At 35.6% G+C, this 25,266-nt stretch overlaps 1 protein-coding gene across 1 annotated transcript in view; it reads right to left on the bottom strand.

Moving 5' to 3' along the window:
• LOC109061037 (alpha-mannosidase 2-like) overlaps nucleotides 1-25,047 on the bottom strand; it is a 53,425-nt gene extending 28,378 nt beyond the window's left edge. The window contains exons 1-6 of the mRNA XM_042757030.1: nucleotides 24,580-25,047; nucleotides 22,533-22,790; nucleotides 20,749-20,893; nucleotides 10,647-10,818; nucleotides 4,933-5,060; nucleotides 2,588-2,761 (exon numbers count right to left, since the gene is read on the bottom strand). Of these exons, the coding sequence (XP_042612964.1) occupies nucleotides 2,588-2,761; nucleotides 4,933-5,060; nucleotides 10,647-10,818; nucleotides 20,749-20,893; nucleotides 22,533-22,790; nucleotides 24,580-24,705 (1,003 nt within the window). The 5' untranslated portion in view covers nucleotides 24,706-25,047. The remainder of the gene's footprint in view (nucleotides 1-2,587; nucleotides 2,762-4,932; nucleotides 5,061-10,646; nucleotides 10,819-20,748; nucleotides 20,894-22,532; nucleotides 22,791-24,579) is intronic.
• Nucleotides 25,048-25,266: the final 219 nt, after the last annotated feature.

Below are 25,266 nucleotides of genomic sequence, written 5' to 3'. Positions count from 1 at the left end.
AATATATAGCCTATTAGTCAAATTCATAAAATTGAAAGAGGCTAGGCTGCAGTGCAGCATTAAACAAATGTACTTAGTGAGTTCAATTAATAAATAAATTTTAAAAAGTCATTAGTAAGCTTCTGTAACACACCTTTGTTTCTTTGATCTCCTTCATTAGAATAACAAAGCAAACAAATTTACATTATAATAAGACCAAAAATAACCAGTTACAAAACCAAAGGGCGTTAGAGTTTTAACCTTTGAATCCTTTGTTTTTTTGCAATGGGTTATTTTTAGGTTCTAAAAAGCTCATAATTTATATTACTTTTTTAAAGCCACAGATAAAATACTTGTGCCATTTACAGACTTGTGAAGATTGATTGCAGAGTGCAAAGAATCTTTTGAAATGGGCCACTGAAGTATTTTGGTTTGAAACAACTCTAAAACATGGCTGCAGTTGTGCTCCCATCTGTTTAATTAATTAATTATTTTCATTTTCCATTTTAATCTCCATTAATTTATTTATTATTAATTTATGCTGTTTGGAATGCGTTGGTAATGCTTCATATCCAAAAAAGTAACCAAATGCATCTTTCTGAACAGCATAAGCATTGTTTTATTATTTAAAATCTATTAATATCATATATTTCTGTGCATTTTTTATTTATTTTTTTGCTTGTAAAATACTTGCTATGATATTTTGGACTTTGTTACCTAATGCAACGACCTTCAAGTGAGGCACAAATGTCTCTAAATTTGTCACTCTGCATGGTTTATTCCTTGTAACAACTCAAGAAATTAGAGCTTTTTCTTTTTCATGATACAACATTTGGCATGAGGTCTTTGACTGAACACTATTGACATGTAGCTACATGCAGGATGTTACCAAACAATATTTATCCAAAGGAAAGGGTAAAAGGAAAGAGTCTAGGAGGGTGTGTGATGCACGGTCACTGCACCATTATTTTAACCACACTTCCTGTGTGGTTTCTGACCTCCTGAGGAGTCTGAGGAACTCATGCAACCTAAACACTAAAGTTTTCATGCATAAAAAAACATGCAATCAGGACAAGCAATATCAACTCATCACAGACCCATAACACCCATCGTTCATTGCTAAAGATAGCTTTGAGCACTTTTTGGTGAGGTTGATCATTATAGCTCCTGTTTGTGTGGTTATCTTTCAGGGTGAGGGTCTGAATGACCTCCAGTGATGGAGATGCATCTGGAACAGGAGGCAAGCTTTTACTAGACACAGACTTTGTTAGGTCTGTTACCAACTGCTCCAGGGCCAGCATCTGCAGATGCTTCATGGAAAACTGGATTTTCTGAAAACTGAAACTCATTTCCACCTTGTGAGACTAAATGTAGCGAGCAGCCCCACCTATCCAGATTTTAATCAGCATAATCGCTAAATAAAAGATGGATTCAATCAATGGGAAGCGTGAATGGCACCACCAAGCAGCTCGAGTGATTAGAACAGGCTCCTACAGAGATTTCCAATCAAATGTGTGAGGCCACTGTGACACACAGTCAGTTCTGAGACTTAAAGGGACAGCTCACCCAAAAATGAAATTCAAAATTAGAGGTCTACCGGTTCATCGGTTTTGACGATTAATCGGCACTGACAGTTGATTGCCGGAACTATCGGTTATCAGCAAAAATCTATGCCGATAGTTTTCCAGGTTGCATCGACTGCTGGAGTTGCTGAGAAGGGTCCGCTGGCATTATACAGTACGAGAGAAGTGTAAATCACTGACAGCACTGTTGTTTATTTTCACACGTGACCGTGCCCGCTGCACAGAGCGGGAAACTCCTGACGCGCATTTAAATGCAGCCGACAGGAAAATCCTGACACAGAACATATGTATCCATATGCATGTAATTTTAATGCTATGGCCTTGTGTAGATATTTAAAGATGGCCATCTTTAAGCATGACTGTTGAAATTAAATGGTAATAGTCCATTTGTAGCGTTAATGAAAACTGTAAACATTTCAACATTCACTGTTACTAACAGGCTAAATTTTTAAATTTCTTTAAGTTTTTAAGTTTCTTTAACTTTAACATTAGCAAACTATGAAATAATTTTAATGATCAATATAATAAATAATATTAATATTTTTATTCATTTACAAAGTATGGTTCAGTACTGTTACTGGTTGTCTTTAAAAATAGTAAAGCACTACTTTAGTTTTCTTTTAGTATCAATTTTAAAAACTATCGAGTGATTAATTGGTATCGGCCAGTGTGGTCCAACCTAGCTATCGGTATCGGTAAAATCCACTATCGGTCGACCTCTATTCAAAATGATTCTTCAAACATCTTCATTTGTGTTCTATGGAGGAAAAATCTGTATAGGGTTGAAAAGACTTTCAGTTTCAATTTTTTAGATGTGCTGTCCCTTTAACACTGATTTTGCAGCTTGTCAAGTCATTTTGTAGTAAGTAACCTGTAATCAAATGCATCATATCTACCAGTTTAAAAGAATACAGAAAATCAACATAAACATTGAAGCCATGCATAAATGAACTCTAAAAAAGCTTTCTTCCAGAAAAACAACGCTTTTTTATCCTTTATTTCCTACATCAAGATCAGTTGCTCACCCCAGTTCTGTCTCCAGAAGAACTCCAGCGTCTTCTGAGAGGCAAAGTGTTTCTTCACTGAATAGTGCACTCTCTGGATCAGCATGTTAGATAGACCAGCTTGTCTGAGCAGGTACGCTTGGGTAGGAGAGTGACCGAACGGATCCACAGCCCAGCCAGTCTTGGGTTTGACTCCTAACGAAAGGGGAGGAATATGACACAGTATTACATACTAAACATACTAAAAGGGTGTAGTATTTTAAGCGCTGTCCAACGCTACATGTAGTTAAAATGTAACATATTGCCTTGCATATGTTTATCATTTTTTTACTTTTTATTTATCAAATAGTCCTGATCAAATAATGTATCACTTTTAAACTAATATATATATATATATATATATATATATATATAGATATATATATATATATATATATATATATATACACACACACACACACACACACACACACACACACACACACACACATATAATAAAATATATTAATATTTCACAATATTACGGCTTTTATTGTATTTTTTTTTTCAGATAAATGCATCCTTGATGAGTGTAAGAGACATCATTCTAACACATAATTACAGATTACAGTATTTCTGTCTTGGCGAGTATTCACACAAATATAATCGGTTATGTCTTAAATTAAATTAAAATTAAATTTATGCATTTAGCAGACGCTTTTATCCAAAGCGACTTAAAGTGCATTCAGGCTATCAGCTTGCTAACGCAATGCTCTACCAGTTGAGCTACTGTACAGCAACACCGAACAGAACTTTCAAACTCAAAGAACTACCACTTGAGCTACAAGAGCACTTAAGTCTTAAGTGAACATTTGGTTAACTGTTGGGGAAAAACATCAGATGTGAAATATTATATTAGTAGGTCTTAATATATAAGCCGTCTGTCTCATTAATGTTAATCAAACAATAAAAGAAAAGAGGGAATCACTCGCTGCTCTTGACTGAACTACTTTATTTGTAATGAATACACTAACGGCTATGCAGTGATTTTTACATTTGATTATTTGTTTTTCTTACTTGAAAGATTCTGTTTAGATGTAAAATGAAGAAAGTAAAGCACTGCTAATTTAATTTGCTTCTTTCTTATATTTGTTCTACAGTTTATTTGTCTCTTTGTGCTTATTTTTAATAACAAAAATATATTATGATTAATATAGTAGTTATTATTAAGAAAAGAATTGGAGGAAAAGATGCATCGAGAATCATTTTATAGTCAAATCGATACTCTCTGAATCTGAATCGTGAGACAAGATTGACATCTTCTGTGATTGGTCAAAACACCCCGCGAGGTGCATTGTGGTATAATGGAAATAAAAAGAACATATATGTCTTATACACTGGTGGTATTACCAGAGATTTTAAGGCATGGTTGTTAGGTGAATTTGTTTTGGAAACTTCAGAAAACTTTAACTCGATTTTTCTCAAAACTGACCCATCCCTAGTCACATTTTTAGTAACAGCAAGGTCACATTTTTAATGTGGATAAAGAAACACTAGGAATGGATTCAGCAGAGCATTTACAACAGCTCTGAAAGTAAAGCGAGGAACTCGTGGAACAGAGTGAAATACAGGAGACACAGGTAATCTTGAAGGGCGCATGTACCCTGAAGAGATCCATGTTTATATTCATGAGCAAACCTGAATACAGCGGCACAAAGTAACACTGGGTGCATGGCATCATTGGTGAAACAAGTGCTGTTTGAAAGACTCACTGTAGTATCAGTCTCTCCAATCAATCTATATTTGAAAACCAGTCCACAGACAGCGGCGATATCAGGAGAGCAGATGGTAGAGTGGATGTGCAGTAATGAGAGCCAGGGCTTTGCTCCATGTTTTAATACACTAATAATGAAAATTGAAAAAAGAATTCTCCCAGAGGTCTTTGAGCCAATATAGGAAGCATAAATATGTAGAAGAGCTAAAATTCCTTATAGTATTGCAGTTAAGAGGTTTAACATTCAGGGTTTCACAACCCACATTTTGAGCTGAGGCTGATTCAGAATTTAAATGGGTCTCAAACAAGATATTATTACCCAGTATAACCTAGGACCGCCCACAGTCGCTTCGAACTGGAAACTTCTTTCTCGATCTAGCAAGTTCTAATCTAATTGGCTGGCTTTACATAACTTCCGTATCAGTCCGCCTGGAAACAAAGTTGCATTCATCTATTTTTTTTTCATGCTGGTATATTATATATATTACGCAGTTATGAAACATACTTGACATATTTTCGCTGTTTCCAGGACTGTTAGTTTTTATGTGAAGATAAGTAACTGAATGAATGAAAAGGGGGAAGTAAAAGGGTGAGATGCAATAGATTTACATACCCAAATTTCTCTCCAACCACTGGTGACCTTCAACCAACTGATCTATCAATGCAAAATAGTGAGCGTTGGCTTCGTCAGGCATCACCCAGCCTCCTGTAGCCACCTCGAGCTGACCGCTCTCTATCAGCCTGCGTTAGAGAAAGAGAGACAGTCAATGAAAGAGAAGAAAGGAGAATCGTATTTACCCTACTTAGTCGACATGAAACTGCATTCACAACACAACTGTACTTCTGTAATGGGTTTTTAGGAGAAAAATTACAGATTTCACAAGAAAAAAGTAAGGTGGGACTTGATTGGATCAAGAAAAGCAGGGTTACTTTCTTTACTGAAACTACAACTGTCAAAAACAAGTGACTTCTACAGAGCCTTTTCTTTGACATGCCATAGGAAATCTAGGTATTGTGGCCATGATTTGAGCATATGTACTCACGACTTATCATTTTTGGTATGGCTGGGTGATTTTTCTGATTTTATCGATTCATTAGTGTAAGGATTACAGAACCTGAGATACTTTGATCTCCTGAGAAACAGACAATACAAACATACACGGGCATCTTCGAGACACCCCACAGAGTGGAGGTGCAGGAGACCTCATTCCCTTATTGGCCATTTGTTAATTTAAAATCCCCACCCATGCTTTCTTCTAAATCTGCTTGATTACATGAAAATGTCAATGCAGTGAACTACACAGTCATCTGGTATCATTTGAAATGTCTCAGTGCAACTGGTACAATGGTCAATCTTACAAAAGTAGATGCCACATAATACAGATCCTAGTTTTTGTACTGTACTCCCTTCCCAGGGTCCTCCAGTAAAATTTATTGAGTTGTAAAACCACCCATCCTTGGGACCAAGTTAATTGCAAATTCCTATTGTTAGTTACTGTCTCCATCTCGGGTTTTGTCTTGGTCTGAGGTATTTAAATTGCAGCAGGGAGGGCCTTGTAGCCAGAATGAGCCCTTGAAGTTCTCCACACACTTCATTTATGTATTAAAAGTCAGGTGGCCACTCTTGATTCACTAGATTTGATGTCTTGTATTGATATGCTCTGAATTGGCTATGTATTGGCATACTTACCTGACTGATAATAAATTGTTACATTTGATTTACTCTGAGTTACTCTGAAAGTTTCCTCAAGTAGATTAAGTGAAGGCTATGTTTCCGAAATCTGCGTCCAGGGTTAAGTGCTTACTGAAACTCAGGCTAGATGGAGCATGGGGCACATCAGGTGAGGTTTTAGATTTCTGACTAACCGCTTGACTTTAGTTAAGTTGTACTCAGTTGCAGTAACTATGGGGGGCTAGTCAGGCACTGTCATAACCGCTGTTATTGTCTCAGCTTTAATTAAGTTGTACGCAGTTATATAATGTCGGGGGGCTAGACAGGTAGTGCTAGCATAAAACCGCTGATTATTGTTTGAGCTTTATTTAAGTTGTACGTAGTTAATCTTAACTATCGGGGCTAGACAAAGAGTACTAGCATAACCTCTGAAATTGTCTCAGCTTTAATTAAGTTGTACGTAGCATATGACTGTCGGGGGGGGGCTAGACGATAGTGCTAGCATAACCGCTGATTATTGTGGTGAGCTTTAACTAAGTTGTACATGGGTAAAAGGGGGACTAAACGAAAATACTATTCAAATATGGTAAGTAAATCAACCTATTAAATAGTATTAGTCATAACCTCTGACTACTGTTTTAGACTGGCGAGTTTGTGATCGTGGGGCACACGTAGAAGAACGACCGTCGTGGGGCACCCTGAGCGACATAGATTCCTAATGAACAAGTAAATATAAAGTAAAGAGTTAACTAGAATATAATCCAATGTCAGAATAATAATAATAATAATATGACAGACTGCAACCATTTGCCTTTTCACCTAAAATTCGAGGTCATAGCCTGAAATGAAATATTTTTCAGATTAGAATTGGATTTAAATTGCTAACTGCGCTGAAAAGACAACACGCAAGCAACCTTCAGCCAGCACCGGATACCTTCCTTGGACCGAGTGCCTGGACCTTACAATTAGAATCGAATGTTTTGCCATGATTTGAATTTAAACACCCTTGACCTTTTGAGTTAACCCCCAAAACTGCTTTAGAGAAAGTAGAGAGGAGGATTTTTATTTTTCAGCAGGATGCAGTTAAGTGCTGACACATTCACTCCCTAGTTACAGAACCCACCCAATCCCAAGTTAAATACTTAAAAACTTGCAAAAATTCACTAACCCACTCCCTGGTTTTAGATAAATTAACGGAGTGTTGTTCTAATTTGTTCTCTGGTTTTAGATTAATCATGGCCATGTTGTACTAATTTGTTTCTTAGTTTTAATTCAAGCCCGGCCACCTCGGTCACTGTGCCCCCTCACTTCTGGTGCCATCTCCGGAGTGGGTGTGCCATCCAGTGTGTAAACCTGATTTTAGAAAGATTTTTTTTCTCCTACTCTGATATACGATCGGGAAGTGGGATAAAAAAACAAACATTTCCTCCATATCATAATAAAGCCCCAAATTCTGAAAAAAAGAAACACCCAATAATCCCACTCCAGATGAATCAACCCCCACATTCCGAATAAAAAAGCCACATACTGCAACTAATAATATTTCGGAAACATTCCTCCGGAGGTTTTTATTGAAGAGTCTTAGGGATGTCTATTTAAGAAAAAGTAACCATAATAAAATTGACTGTTATGCTTTGTGAGGTTTAAAATACTATAATTTCTTTTTTACTTTGCAATTTAACGGTTTATTTTCTTGAATGAGATTTCCCCGATGACATATGCAGCCTTAAAATGGGGAACAGCAAATCGCTAAAGCCCTGCGTCACTGCAGCTGCCGTTAATCCCAGTTGTTATAATGTTGGTAGCATTATAACATTGTGCTCTGGACTGCGCATAGGCCTGCGGTATTAAGCTGAATGTAATATCTGTTTTTTTTTCGCTCTCAGCAAATGTAAACACATTTATGTTTAGCGTGTTGTCATTTTTGATTTGATTTAAGTGTGTCACATTTATGATTTTTTTCCCATCGATATTGGAACACAAGCGAAGTACAAAGCCTGTTTTACCTAATAAATAATAGTTTAGCTTATAATAGTTAACAAAGCCTGTTTTACCTAATAAATAATAGTAAATCATAAAATATAAAACATTGTGAATATGGAAACATTTGGTTTTGTATTGAAGCACTGGGCATGAGCCCAAATTCTGGCGCTTAATTAATTCTGCCGTTTTTTTTTTTTTAGGGAACTAGTATTATGATTGCAAAATGTTGGTTTTTTACTCTGGGGCCTGCCTGTATTAAGTAATGCCACTTCATAAAACTTCATCCATTTTTGATTCAATTAAATCATGGTAATGTTGTACTAGTTTGTTCCATAATTCACAATATATGTATATATAAAAAACTAAAAAACTCAAACGAAACAACACACAGTTTTAATATATATATATGTATATATAAAAAACTAAAAAACTCAAACGAAACAACACACAGTTTTAAACAAAACTAAACCAAAACAGTGGCTTAAATAAAATTGTAAACAATCAAAAAGAAAGTGTTTTTTGTTGTAGTTGTTTTATTACAATTGTATTTTTTATTAAAAAAAAGAAATACATAAAATTAAATTAAATAAACCAGACGAGAAGCACTGATTCAAGAGTGGATGAGTCAGACTGCTTTCTCTTGGAAGAAGTCATCCAATCTGGAACATTAATATTGTTTGATGCAATGTTATGAAGACTTTTTTCTTAACTTTAGAAAACCTTCACAGAAAAAACAGGAAAGTATAAGTATATAAAGAATATAACGTTAATGTTGATGCCTTTAAACTAAGATAAGCATAAATCTGAAGAGGACAGTGGAGCTGCAAATGTTTCACCACTGCAACATCATCGACAGCTTTTCTTCAGGGGTGTTACTACAAAGCATTTTCTCCACATATGCAGCTTTACACACGGTAAATCATTTTTTTTTTTTTTTTCATCTTTAAATTTAATTTTTTGCAGCTGCAAACTAATTATTTTCTTGAACAGGCATCAGACACCTTGGGTAATGGCATCCCTTATTAGAAGTAGAGTTCTCTAGGCCTGATTGCCATTCAGCAGCTTTTCTCTGTAATGCTGAATATTTCAGCTGCGAATCGTATAGCGTGGCCCTCTGGAGGCCAGTAATAAGAGCAGCGGTAGCAAAACCAAGAGCACTAGCTCAGCACGTAACTGACAGAAACTTTCAAAATTACTTTGAAAAATGGTCTGTTATTCTCGAATCAATCACTGGCTAAGAAAATGAGCCACTGGGCAGCAGTGATTAGACCCTTCATTAAAGTCGACGCAAAATCAAAACCCACCCTCTTCACTTTCTTCGTACATGTTCCTGGGCTTATTGTGCACAAATTATCAATGTAGGTTATTCGAAACAATTCAAAACTGTAAGAACTTTACTCAGACATGCCAAGTAAAATAGATTACAAGGATCATTTTACGTTGACTTTGACCCTACTGTGAACTTTTCTTCATCATTTAAGACATATTTGGTTCATTTTACACTACAGCAGCAATTTAGACCATGGAATAAATGTTTACCCTTCTTAGAAAGAGAAATCTGAGACTAAATGCTTCCTGTATCGAGTTAAATGTTGGGAGGACATGAAATTGAGGTTCAGGTGAGGTTAGACCAGTCTGAAAATATTCTGACATGCTCTTTGATTAACACATGAAATATCTGAAAAAAAGTCTCATTGCCGATACTGAAAATGAAATAATTGGAATTTATGGACTTATCTGCAGTTCCCATTTTCCATAACGCAAAAGGCAGACTACCGAGTTCAGACGACTTGATTTATTCTGAAGATACACCTCCATGGATGTGGCAGTAAAAGAAATTGAATCATTATGCTAGACCTTGATTCGGCTGATATAAAATAAAATAAAACCTGCTCATGCATGCCAAAAATCTTGATTTGGAGTCAGCCAAGTCCATCTTGGAAATAAACCTGGGGGTTGAGGGTAAATGTTCAAAAAGTGTAGAGCTTGTATGCTTCAAACTCTTTCTGTGCATCAAATCAATAGTGAATAAATATTGGCGTTGGATTTTTCATTTGGCTTCAGCCGTTTTGAAAGATGCTCTAATTGGAATTCAAACCGACAGCAGAAATGTTTACTACATTTCTACATGGCATTTGTGTCTTTTCCCAAGGCTAGCTCAACAGTGAACACGACCTATTCTGTATATTTGACATGCATTTATAGCCCATCCTCTCTTGTGGCAGGGTCAACTTTGCAATCATATGTAAATATGTACTGATGACATCTTTAAACGAATAACATTGATTAACTATTGTTTAAAATGGAATACGTTTACAGATTTTTGGAAAAGTTTGAAGAGAAGAGAATGCTTATGAAAATAAACACATACTAGAAACTTTATTTCTTGTCATTACCACTATTAAAACCGTGTGTGTGTGTATTGTACCAATATCTTGACTTAATTTTGTTGTTTTATTTTTGCGCATAAACCGTCACCTGAGAGCTAGGCAATAAAGTACAAACTTTGAGCTTAATTAAAATGGGACCAAAAGCACAATGGAATTCTCCTCAACATCTCCCAGTCTTGCTCACACCAGACCTGTGTGTGTGTTAATTCTGCAATTAATAAATCCGTAGCTTACACCAACGCATGAGGACAAATGGATATTAACAGCAGAGAAAAGCCTCACCTCTTGACAGCATCTCGTTTCTGCTCATCGATGCCGTCCCACCATTTTGAAAAATACGAGATCTCAGACCAGATCATTTTTCGCCGACTGTCTTCGTGTAATTTCACCACCATGTTGTTGAGAATGTGTTGCGTCTGGTCTCGATAGTAGTCATCGAATGTCTTCAGCCAGCCTGAGCAGAACAACACACAAACGTGTCACAGAGGTTGCTGAGATGAATTCAATAACAGTCACCATTTACTTACAATATACTTAAAAAAAAAGCCCAAACAATCTAAATTTACTCACAATTTACTTAAAATACCATCTACTATAAACTGCAAGTGATATTGTCAATATATAATGTGCCTTTAAAGGGATATCGAATTTGGTTGAATGTTTTTGGGAGACTGATTTTTACAAATGAGATCTGTGGTCACAATTAAAACATCTAACAGTTTAATGGCATGTCGCAAGTGATATTGTCAATATATAATGTAATATTTTTGAGGTATATGATCTTTAAGATTGGGTACAAAGTTGAGCCTTTAGGAAACTCTACAACAAAACTTAACTTGCTTGAGCTGCTACAAATACAAAAGTTCAGTCCCTGTATGCACTAAATCTGCGAAGCACCATTGTCTCAGACTGAGGTAATGCTTTATCGGTTTATTTAAAGGCTTCATTTATTGAATTAAATATATTCTAAAAACAGTGACATTGAGAATTACTGAAAAAAATAACTAATTAAATTTTTTCTAAAGTGTAATTTATTCATGTAATGTAAAGCAGAATTTTAAGCATCATTACTCTAGTCTTCAGTGTCACATGATCCTTCAGAAATCATTCTAATATGCTGATTTGGTGTATAAGAAATATTTCTTAGTTGTGCTGCTGAATATTAATGTGGAAACCATAGTACAGTTTTTAAACTGAAAGATCAAAAGAACAGCTTTTTTTTTTCAAAAAAAAAAAGTCAGACAATAAAAGGTCATATACTATAAAAGGGGTATCACTATATTAATACATAATTCTCTTAATTTTGACCTCTGGAAAGGTCAGTAAAAGAAGACAATATATTTTGGTTCAGGGGAAACTAAATCAGCATCTGGTTACTTCAGTAAATGTATTTGCACCTCCTGGGAGTAAATTCATTTTTTTTGTTTATTTATTTATTTATTTTTGTTTGTTTTTACAAACTTTGATCTTAATTTTACAGAGTCAAGAGAAATAATGATATGTGGAGGAGACTTCAGTATTGTCCTTAAACAAAGATTAGATTCATCCAATAGTAAAAGAATTAAGCATAAAAGGTTTTGACATAGAAGGCAAAAAACTTCATTTTAAGAATCTTGAAGACAAACAGCAACAGCATCTAACAGAACAACATACAATTCGCCAGGATGCTCAGATTCTGAAGCAAATTAAAGATATTAAAAATAAGACGGATGAGATATATAAGGAGGAGAAGATTAAAGAGGCATTTGAATTGTATTATAAATCTCTATCTTCTCAACAGACACAGGTTAACTGTGCATCAATTAAAACTTTTTTTTTTTTTTGATTTCTTGACATTCCTTCTATTGGACAGAAACAAACTAATCTCTTAAAATAAACTACACAAAAAGAATGTAACAGAGCTTTAAATAACTTTAAGAATAGCAAACACCTCCTCACCCCTTCTTATCACATCTTTTAATTGAACTCTAAAAGGCTTTTTTGGAGAGAAACAATAATTTCAGTTAAACCTAAAAAGGAGGAAGATAAAACCCTTATCACTTTTGAATGTAGACTACAAATTGTTTGCCTCTATTTTAGCAAAAAGACTTGAGTCATTTCTACAGATTTAATAGAATTCAAATAGAATTTATTAGAGGACGACAGACTCAGGATAATATTAGACAAATGCTTCATTTAATTCAATAAACTAAAAATGATCACACTACAGCAACTTTAGTAAGTCTGGATACAGAAAAGGCATTTGATTCTGTGAATTAGGAATATTATTTCAGAAGCTTTCCGTCTCTGTATTTTAATGCAGAGGCTAGAATTAAAAATAAATGCTTGCCTTACAAAAAATATAAAATAAGAAAGGAAAACACGACAGGGGTGTCCCCTCTCATCCCTACTGTTTCCAAATTATATTGAACCTCTTGCCCAGGCAATCAGACACAAGACAAGACAGTTGGGGGGATTAATAAGGCACAACATAATCTTGCATATGCTGATGATTTATATTCTCATGATGTACAGTACAGTTAAACTGACTTAAAAACAATAAATATACATTTTTAAAAAAGTGTGCAAATCAAAGTTACCTAGCATTACCACAAGATACAATTCCAGTACCATAGTACCGCCATTTAGTATAAAAAATGTGGCATGTCTGGTTTTACAGAAAGCAGAAAGAACTGTGTTATGCTTTCATGCATACATGACAATAAAGGGTTTGCATTCATCAAACACACCAGTTCTTCACCTGTGATGATTGGTATAGTATCTCGCCTCTGGTGTAAATATAAAATTACACTCTGTAAATATATAAACATGATATACAACATATAGTATAACTAACTGTACATTTTTACAGAAGTATTAGCTGATGTCACCTCATTGTTTCTCAATTTCAGAAACTTAGGTTGACTTGCAATAAGAGTTTAAAGTTTCAAATGAGCCTGACAAATACTTAAAGTGAAGAGTGTAATTTATGTGCCACAATTAGTACCAAATGAAACTGCAAACAAAAAGAGGTTAGGCAAAGACTCCCACAGTCTTCTACTATATACACATAAGCAGTCAACAATCTTACACCCTGCAAACAGACACTCCCACTTTCGCAATAATTACAGATATTTGAATCCCACATCAAATGCTCTTGAACATGAAATGACAGTCACCATATAGTAATAATTGCAACTCAAACATTAAGAAAGCTAAAAAAAAATCATTGATGGCTGTCTAAACAAATTAAACTTGTACGGGAGTATTCTATCATCAAAAAAAATTATAATGGTGACACCATAAGCAACTGACCATAACCGACAGTTGCTACACATCCTGTAACTTAAAACATCACATAAAAAAAAAAAAACCTTCCAAGAACCAGTTTTTCAACTAGAAGTCTGTGGTGGTTTATCCTGAGGGGACTAACTTGCTGCCCGCTAACTAAACACTACTAAACACAGTACATTACGTTATATGATAAATGTGAATTGACAGTTAGTTATGAATTAAATGTAGGTCTGTTCATGCACACTTTTCGTTTACCTTTCTAAATCAACATTCTGACAAAAACAGCAATGAAACCAAAGTGAAACGAGAGAGAAATGTTGACACAAAACAAAAACAGCACAGGTCAGGTTACCACACACACCAACGATGAAGTCGAACAACAAACGGCTTAAGCTAGCGGGTCGGTTTACCTGTGTGTGTGAGAACAGTGCGTGTTAATCCACATGGAAATTAAAGTTTGCTTAAAATAACTGAAATGGGTTCGTGATGGAACACTAGTTATCCATCAACAGTCTAGTCACACTTGAGTGAGTAATTAGAATTTTAATTACCAGTATTTATTTAAATTTTTTGTTTGTTTGTTTGTTTTATTATTTTAAGTATTTAGTTTAGCATAGGTTTTTAGCATCTTGTGCCATGAGTATTGCATTTTTAAAGGCATCATCAGATGCCCATTTTCTACAAGTTGATATAATTCTTTAGGGTCTTAATGAAAAGTCTGTAACATAGTTTGGTTAAAATTTCTCAATGTTGGTGTAAAACAACACCCTTTTGACCCTGTCAAAAACAGCTCTTTTCAGAGCAAGACGTTTTGTAGCATTTTCCTTTAAATGTTAATGGGCTCTGCTGACCCCGCCCCTCTCTTCGAGCTGCTCTCAGAGGGACTGTTTACTTTTGTGAAACTTGCTAATTAGCACATTATTAGGAAAGGCGACCTGCAAAGATTAATTAAAAAACTTTACACTCACTTCTTCTGGAGGTGAAGCTGGATCACAAATGATAAGCACGAACATAGACGCGTTTAGGCAGATCGGAGGCACATTCCCTTCAGAAACAAATGTAATCCACTACGTCTTAAGCGGCTCAGATGACGACTGCTATGTTCATTATAACATCTAACAACAGAACACCTCCATCGCTTAGGAGCCATTCTTGTCTACATCTGCTCCGGCGGTGAAACAATGGCAGACTGATGACAGCTCATTCAGGGTGGGACTAAGGTAAGACACCAGTCCAGTCTGAGCTGAAAAGCTACTGTCAATCAAACAGTCGTGGGAGGGGCTTGTCTATGTGATGTCACACAGACAGGCATCTGAGATCGGCTTGATTTGAGAAAGAGGAAATGATTTAACGAGATAAAAATAAAACACTAGGTAGATTTTTATCATTATAGGGTGGTTGTGTACACACACTGCCAACACACATTTCAGTTCAAACATTTCTTTAACACAATGTTTCAAGCTAAAGGAGTCCCTGCATTCTTATGCACTGCATCAAGTTGAACACAGAAACATCTCATGTAAAAACCTCCTAAAAATCACACTAGCCTGCCATGAGGGACTACAAGGGTTCTCTTTCTGATATCATTTCCCAATTTAGGTTTCCCTGTAGCATAACAACAGAATGGCTTTCTGCATGGATTGCTTTCAATGTTAACATTTTACACAACACTGCTAATTTGATAAATAATAAACAAACAATATGACAAATTAAGTCACTAACTTTTTTCCCCCCTTTAAGCATGGATAAACCAACCAGGTTATTTTTTACATTTCACCCTACGAAAATATCAAAATGAACTGAAATTATGAATAAAACATTCAAAAAAGAACTGAAAAAATGAATAAAAAAAGTACAGAACATTTAAACAAATACCAAGACAATCTAGATGTAAAAGCTAAAAACAGGACTGACCTTGTAAACACAGACCGAATAGAAATGATTTAACATTTACTTGTAATTTAAAAAATAAAACATTAATCATAGATTGAAAAGAGATAAAAGACAATCTAGATGTAAAAGCAAAATCCTACAAAGCAAGAGAAATTAGGTAATATCTGTCATATTAAACTCATTTTTGTGAGTTAAAGGGTTAGTTCACCCAAAAATGAAAATTAGCAAAAAAATTAATAAATGTATATGACTTTCTTCTTTCAGACAGATCCAGTCAAGAGTTATATTAAAAAATTGTCTTTGATCTTTAAAGCTGTTTCATGGCACTCAGTGGGTGTTGCAGTTCATCTGTCCAGAAGAAGTGTAATAAAAAACACCCATCCATAATAAAAAGTGGGGGGTGAACAAAGTCCTCTTGTAGTGAATCGAAGCACTTTTGTAAGAAAAATATCCATATTTAAAACATAATAATCAATTTAATCTAGCTTGCGCTCACTATTGTAAACAGAAGCAGCTCCGGGCTGATGACGTATGGAGGTTGGCTTTGCGCATGTGCCAGTCAGAAGTGACATGCAGGGGAGAGATCAAAACAAAACAAGGTCACTAATTAGAAGTACAAAACAGGATTTGTACGGAAGAATTTTGGAGGATTTCGATATAAGCCAAGAGGAGATGGGTTTTTCCTTTGCTAAAGTAAGGAAACTTTGCTTCCTTTGCTCCTGTTAACAAACGTTGGTTTTCACAAAACTCACTGGTGCATGCGCAACGCTGACATCATACGTCATCTGCCCGGAGCTGCTTCCGTGTACAACTGTTGGCACAAGCTAAAGGGCAATGATTATTACGTTTTAAATATGGTTATTTTTCTTACAAAAAAGCATCGATTCGCTACAGGAGGACTTTGTTCACCCCCCGGAGCCATGTGAAACACTTTTTTACCAAGGATGGGCACTTTTTATCTAACTTCTTTTGGACTGATGCACTGCAACACCTGCTGAGTGCCATTAAACAGCTTGAAAGATCAAAGACCATTTTTAATATAACTCCAACTGGATTCGTCTGAAAGAAGAAAGTCATATACACCTAGGATGCCTTGATGGTGAGCAGTTTATGGGCTAATTTTCATTTTTGGGAGAACTAACCCTTTAAATACCAATGTATATCTGACAATAATTTCCTTTTTGTCCTTTCTTAAACGTAATGTAAAATATGAAGTGCACACTTGGTAATTCACACGGCAGGGTCAATTAATAAACTTCCTATTTTTGTAGAATGCTATTACATTGTTAGATCTATTTTGCTGAGTGAGACGGCTGTTAAGAGGAAGGGTACATCAATTCTTGTCTATCACAGCTATTGAAATTCCTTGCGGGAAAAAACACAGAATGACACTAACTATTCAGTTAGCTTGTTTAAAAATATTCAGAGTTCATTACAAGTTCAGCTATCAATGGCACTTTTCCATCACCAGAGAAAGACATTTCTACTATCCCTAGCTATTTTTAAGCTAAAATTCACTGTTTGATTAAGGCACCTACAATGGACAAAACACAGACTGTTTTTAAAGTATAACCATGTAAATAGACCTTCTGTGTGTAAATTTATATCGTATCTTTGAACTTGGTTGTCATGGTGACTTTCTCACAATAAGCACCAGAAAGGGACCTGATGTAACTATGACCCCGTTTACACTTGGTATTAATATCGGTCTCAGGTGATCCGATCCCGAGTGGTCAAACAGGGTCTAAAATGTCATGAAACCAGAGACCCTTCACTCAAAATCTGATCCGAGTGGTCAAAAGAGATTTAAGAGCAATCTGTCTTCTCTGGCTAGTTGTGATCAGATCACCTGAGACGGATCTTAATTCCAAGTGTAAATCAAAGACAAAGCATAAATATCATTAGGATTTACTCTCTTGTAATTAAAAAGATGTTAAATCACTGACTAAAAAAAAATAATAGAATATATAGATGCAAAATCAAGATCCTACAATTACAAGCAAGAGAAAATCAGGTAATACTTGTACTAATAAACCAATTTTTTGAGTTTTAAAGACTGAGAAAGAACTTCATTCCGGATGTAAATCAGTTTTACACAGAGCAAATTCATCCCACAGGAATTTAGTCCGTAACACAACAGATTTTTTTAAACTACTATTTAAACTACATTTAAACTACAGCTCAAATTATAAAAAGCTTGTCATGAATAATTCATGCTAGTGCTTTAACAAATATTCAAGCTTCCCATTACTGCTTTAAAACAAACCAAAATACTAAATAAATATTTTATGATTTAATATGAATTCATCATCAAACTTGTGCTTAATCAAATTAATTCATAAAGCTTTAACAGTTTAAATTACATTGCATTTAACAATGTAATTAAATTATGACACCTTTTCAACTAAACATTTTGTTTTGTCAATTACAGTGTTACACAACAAAACTTGCATTCTGTACAAATTAAAACATGGATGAACATATTGGTTGTATGATATTTTTAAAACAAGAATAATAATAATTTAACTTTCAGAAGTACAATTTACCATGCAATAATATTTGTCATAATTTCTTCAAGTCAAACCAAACTTTTATTTTAGCAGTTTGTAGTTATGAACTGTGAGTTTGTTTTGTATTTAACAATTTAATGATAGCTTTACTTTCAAGCAAGACATGTAGATTCAGGCCAAATTACTCAAAAGTTTATTATTTATTTTTTCTGACAGATACCATTATAGATTTATCACCCAGCTGTAAGTACTACCCAAACGTTGTAGTGGTGAGATTTAGGTGAATATTCAGTGAGAAAATATATTTCATTGCTGCCTTTGGCAGGCAAAAGAGAAAAGAAACTTAAAAAACTCAAATAGTGGTTTTACTAGTTGACTAGTTTGTGTACGAGTTAGTAGGTGCGTTTCCATTACAAATTTGCACAAAATTTTGGCGATATTTTATATATGTTGATGAAAAGTATTGCGAAATGACAGCGTTTCCATTAACTGATGTTATACGACTAAAATGTAATTTTTTCCTCTCACCAGAGCATGTGAGCGGAGTGGAGCGGTGAGAATCTCCGCTCATCGCTCACGGAACTGTTCACCCCTCCGCTCCCCCGCTCAAAGCTACATCAGGCCGCTCCGCTCATTATCGCTCAGCGCTCAACACAGTTCGCGCTGCGTTCCACTAAAAACCCCCCCCGCTCGCTCCAAAAAAGAAAAAAAAAAATCTATATATGTCTTTTAGCTTAGACCACAGCCTTACCTCCTAAAGAACTAATGAGCAACAACAACATTTTTCAAATAGAAATGTTTTATTTCAAATTACAAATGACAAATTAGTCACAAAAATTCCTGTAAAATTAAACGAATAAATGGGCCTAATAATATAAATAAAAATTATATAAACAAAAATATACATAAACGTTTTAAAAGTAAATTAACTATTAGGCCAACATTCTTATAACTGAACTTTTGCGCAGCGCGCAGGATTAAAATTTTAATTGATTTAATTAAATTGATTTGAATTGATTAAATTTGCGTGCAGTGAAGAAACTTTTGAATTCCTTAACCGTTGTCTCTTGTTGCTGCTGCTCCTCCTCTCGCTCTATCAAATACAAATTCACGGATGACACAAATGAAATAAAACGAACCATTATGCCTACTTGAATGACAAAACGAATTTGTTTGAATATTAAGCTATATTTAGATTACACTTTGTTACAAGTTACCGTATTCAATTTGCTAACCTTTGGCTTCCTTCCCAGCGTGTTCACGTAGCACACTTTCATGCTTTCGGTAAATGTGCCTTTTTAGATTCCAAAAGGAACCTTTACTTACTGAAACAATGTCTCCACATTCGTTTTCTTGTACCACATTGTCACTGTTAGTTCGTTTTTTAATAGTACACCTGTATGATTTCTCGTTTTCTTTTTTGAAGTAGGCTACTTTTTGAACTCCATTATTGAGCCGAGTTTTGAATGAAAATAGTCTGTTGATGACAGTAAAAGACAGATGGATTCTGGGTCAGGCTTGACTGAGCATGCTTCAGACTCGTGGTGAGCGGAGCGAAACTGGAGCGAAATTGGAGCGGGAAATAGAGCGACGCTCCGTCCTTTTAAAAATGCCACTCTGCGCTCAGTCTAAGACCCGCCCGCTCGCGCTCCCCGCTCGCTCCCGCTCCACTCCGCTCACATGCTCTGCCTCTCACGATAAGTCATGGCAACGGATTTTGATGGGTGTTTGACGGATTTTGGCTACACTAGCCATTATATTTAAATGAAGGAGGCATATGGGGAGAGCAGCTTCTGGGACGTGCTGTGGCGCGACTGGTAACACAAGCGTTAACTAGAGTGGCTGCGATCAGCTCCGGGGGCTGTTTCGGAGCTGTAAAACATGGTGCAGACGTGTGCAGTGTAAATAGTCTAAGCATTAATGGCAGGGAAAGCCCCTTATACTTGAGAGCAGCCACATATGAAGTGTTTCTTGTAGGTTATAGTACATTGAGGAATAATCATATGTCTTTTTTATGTACACCATGTGACCTGTTAATGCGAGAGAAAAAAAAAAAAACGTTTCCATTGCACTTTTGCAAATTACTCCTTTTTCGCATTGCCTGAAAAACCACCTCATGCGAGCGTAAATATATTGCCATTTTTGCAAAATTGACACATTTACATTAGGCATATTTTCAATTTGTAATTTCAATTTGCACAATTTGAAGGGTAATGTAAACGCACCTAGTGTTGAGCGATATGCTCCAAAGTAGGGCTGCATGATATTGGAAAAAACTCACATTGCGATATTTTGTTTTTCTGCAATATATATTGCAATATGAAAAAATTCTTAAATAGCTGTATTTAAAAAAGAAAAAAATCATTGATTGGGGTGATTTGATAATGGAACAAATGATATTAATTAGATAGTATTACTAGCCTGATAATAATAATAAAAAACAGCCACAGTAAGCGTGAATGTAAGCCACAGATACACAATACTATTGTCTATCGGCACAACCCTAGTACGAGTACTTGACTAGTCAATTACGTATGCACATCCCTGGATTCAACCCCGATCTGAAACCGATCAAAGCCATTAAACTACAAATGTTTGTAATATTCATCATGTACATACCATTGACTAACAAATGTCTGTTTACTTAATAAATGGTATTCTCATTGACTACAAACACAAGACAATGGCCAACAAACATTATTACTCACCGGGGTCATTATGTGAATGGGGCACAACAAAGACTTGGAGGGGCTCATTGTCCCATTCATTGTCCTGATAAGAGATATCAAAGCCTTGTTTCCATACTCCACCATCAGGGTTATCAAAGCTGAGTAAATCATAAACATCCAGCATCTGGAAGAAAGCAGGAGAGAACATCATTTTACTGGACTATAACAGACATACTTCCATTCGATTCAACCAAGTGCAAAAGTCATTTCATAATACTAGACATGTACATTAATGTCTATTGGTTATGAAAGTGTATTGTTTTACTTAAAGGAAGTTTTGAGAAAAACTCACTGACAATTAGTTTAATGATAACAAAAGCATCCACATGGCTTCTCTGTGATAAAACTCATTTAGACATCAAATAAATCAAAAGAGGATAGCTATATCATTTTATTTGCATTGGCTAAAGTCTATTTAAATCTAGATAACACTCCTAAAACATGTGGCCCTAGTTAAATTCACAAGGTATTTTTCCCTCAAATGACGGGTGAAAAAACACCAATATTTCCAGTTTGGATAGCAACAAAAATCACAACCTGCGCCTGTAAATGCTGATATATATGTCCCCACGTAAAACAATTAAAGGTGGAAAGGGGCTAAGGAAAATGCAAGCCTTAGACAAACACACATGCAAATATATGCAAAAATGCTAGAGTGACAATTCAGGCATTGAGATATTTCTCAACCTCCACAGAACAGCCAGTCTCCAGAAAACAAGTCTCTCTGGCATTGATCTATCCATGTTTACTGTAACATTGTTCAGGGAAAAAAATTTTTTTCCAAAAAAGTATATTGTGCATTATAAAATAGCAATATATATTTTCTTACTTTCTCTCAAGCCAACCGAATGCTTATGGAGTGATGAATCTCCTCCTGATTCATTACAGCATCACAACATACAAAACACTGAACATCCTGATAACAGTTTCATCCTTCAGATAAAGTCTACCTTTATTATACAGCTGACCAATGTGTAAGTGTGGTTTAATTTTGTATGTATGTCTTATAAAAATATGATGACTGAGGTTTTAGTTTGGAGGAAGAATGGAAATCAAATCCGTTTTCTGCCATGAATGAATTAAATATTTGAATGCATGAGTTCTATCACAGACAACCCATGCAAATATTATTTACAGCTGGCTTATTTCCAGTTATTGTTGCTAACAAAAAACTAATACATTTTTGTAAATTGCTGTAACTTCGTAGTAACTTGTTTCTTTGTTAAGAAAACCTTTATAAATGTATAACAAACACACTACCGTTCAAAAGTTTGGGGTATGTTGTTGTTTTTTTAAAGAAGCCTCTTATGCTCATCAAAGCTGCATGTATTAAATAAAAAGTACAGTACAAACTATAATATTGTGAAAAATAATTGTCATTTAAAATAACTGTCTTCTATTTAAGTATATTTTAGAATTTACTCAGCATTTGAATAGCAATATAATAATGTACTATATATATATATATATATATATATATATATATATATATATATATATATTATTGATTGTTTATAAAATACAAACAAAAAAACAAACACACACACACACACAAAAAAAATATACATATATATATATATATATATATACAAATATTAATATATATATATATATATATCTATATATATATATATATATACAAATATTGACAGGGCTGTATAAATCTGGATCACTGGGCTGACTGGGCAAGCCAAAGAAATATGATTGTTGAGCCCTGAGAATAATCAGTTGGTCCACCTAATATTAACACTTCTTTTTTGTACCTGTACTCCATCTGCTGCCTTGGAGTATGTCCGTGCTGCAAACTGGCAGTCCTCTGAGTGGATGGGGAGCAGCGCAGGAGCAGGAGGCAGCAATTCCCCGTTCCCCTGACTCATGCTCCCTTCAGGAAACATTTTCCCATCTTTCACAGTTTCCCTCAGGTTAATTACAGAGTCCCTGATGTTGGCAATGATCTCATTGTTCTCTGCAAGTAGTCTTTCCAAGTGGTCTATTTTGTCCTGCAGAATACCAAGCTGGCCCTGTAGAAGAGAGAAAAACAGTGAGTAACACTTTTAACACTGCCTCGGACAAGATCGCCCAGCCCTTCAGCACAAAATTCAGCTAATGACATAACTGAATGCATTACTACATAATAACTAGCGTAATTGAACATAGTGCATCTCAGATCTTTTTACATAACTTTAAAGTAATTTAATGCAGCATCTGGCCAGCAACTTTTCCAGATGAGGCACAAGCACCGTGTCTGTGAAAAAGGGAGAGACTGAAATGCACAACATTTGATTTGAATTCTCCCACTTCCACTGTGGGTCTCAAATCAATGGCATTCAGACAAGACACCAAATTATAGTACATCAATGTCGAAGAACATCAGTGCTCAATCTTGTAAAACTTTCGTATCTTGTTAAACTCTTGTAAAACAAACAGACAATTGGTCGAAAGGGAGTCAGTTCTTAAAGTCTCACAGAGGAGACTGTTGACAAAGGAATTGATGAATAAAGTCTTTTTTTGTTTGTTTGTTTGTTTGTTTTCTTCACTTACACTTAAAAGTGTTCCCATCTCTTCATATAACCCAGATTGCACGTCTGATGGCAGATAGAGTATTCTGACGACTTTCATACCTTTTATGGACCTTGACACTGTTATTTACTTGGCAGTCTATGGGACAGTCACAGGCCTCCCGATTTTCATCTAAAATATCTTAAATTGTGTTCTGAAGACGAATAGAGCTTTTACGGGTTTGGAATGACATGGGGGTAAGTGATTAATGACAAAATTTTCATTTTGGGGTGGAGTATCCCTTTAAATTCAGAATTTAAGAACTGACTCCCTTTTGATTCATGAGCTGATCTGAACTGGCCACACCATCAGGAAGTTGAATTTTAAAACCATCCATTACAGCACATTTGAGTTATGACAGTGAATTTGAATACGTTTTTAATTGCAAAAAATAGTAAGCATTTTGTCTGTCTTAAAACCTAGTGAGCTGCCAGCTGAGAAGTGTGTGAAAATGTAGTCCGATTCACGAGCAAATGACTCTTATGAGTCGATTCAATTAATGAATCGCTTAAAATACAATCGTAGGATTTCGGTTTAAATCAGTCTGACGAAACAAATACTGAACAAAAAGGTTTTCTTTCAGCCATGTCCGACTCGAATTTAACAATTGTTTTGTTTACTTGAGGTGCACGCAACTTTGTCATATCGTTGTTCATATGACAAGGTGTTCCCGAGGATACACATTTGTAAAGATACCTTCATTTTAATCATAAAAATACAATATGTTACGGTAAGTAGAACTATTTATGCGAGTCTGTACCTATATTATGAATGCAAAATTCAGAATTCAGCAGGAAACAATGTGCTGTCTAATAAGGCAGCTCGCTGGGGTTTTGAAACACAACCCATGAATGCTGAGGACTACGAGGAAATGAACTTTGAGATCAGGTCACTGTCCGCAGCTAAACAGAATCTCTCTTTTCATTCGATTTCTTAATTGCTTAGAACAGTATCGTAATTCAAGTTATTTAATGGAAAACGCACGATAAAGTATCTGAGAAACAGGAAATGCAGGAAATGACTGACTGTTCACAGCCATCTTTGTGTCTGTGTATTATTTTAATAGCGTAAAGTCACTTGGAAAGAAGCAAACTATCAATTCAAACTAACTTACTGCCTTTAATCAACCACATCACCATCGAGTTCATTTTAGCCTATAAGCTTATAGTCACAGAAAACACACACCCGCTGACAGCTCTCTTTATATAACACAGTTTATGGATCAGCAGAAGACAGGAGTAGCCTACTCACGTTTTGATTTCTCTCTCCATTCGGGTTTTTGCTGTAATCTATGTGATCCAACATGAGGTACAAAGAAAATATCACAACACAGAATATGGCACTGCCAAGAACTGTGAACTGTCTGCTGAGCTTCATTTCATAGATGAGTCCTGTACATTCACACGAAAGGCAAACTTTTAAAGGCTTGTGTCTCGCGAGCGGTGGTCCCGTAGGTGACAGAAGAGGCAGAAGTGAAAAAGAAAGGTCTTTTCGCCATGAAGAGTTGCGCGGAAGGGGACACCTTCTCTGTCTGACGGCGGCGAAATGTCGCGTTGTGTATCCACGGACTGAAATCCACTGCGATCTGTCTTCAAAGTTTGACGATGCGGAAGAGTTTGTGTGATTCAGCAAATAGCGATGGTCAAAGAGGCAAAGGAAAAGCGCCTGCCCTGCCTCCTTCCTGCGAGTACTGTGCTGTACAGACAGAGCAGAAGAGAGCGTGGAGTTGCGCCGCCTAACGAGAGAATAGCCTACATCACACACACACACACACACACACACACACACACACTCAGGTGAGCCCATACATTTGAGTCGATTTTCCATTGAGGCTGTCTTTATCTGTAGGGTCTCAGAGATCGAAAATAATATATGTAAAATACATTTGAAAAAATCTCTCCCCTCCACATTATTTTATTACTTTCCTCCATCCCAATA

Source organism: Cyprinus carpio, chromosome A5 (assembly GCF_018340385.1).
Source record: "Cyprinus carpio isolate SPL01 chromosome A5, ASM1834038v1, whole genome shotgun sequence".
Taxonomy (NCBI): Eukaryota; Metazoa; Chordata; class Actinopteri; order Cypriniformes; family Cyprinidae; genus Cyprinus; species Cyprinus carpio.
The sequence above is the reverse complement of the archived record's forward strand: the minus strand, read 5'-3'. Positions and strand labels throughout refer to the sequence as shown.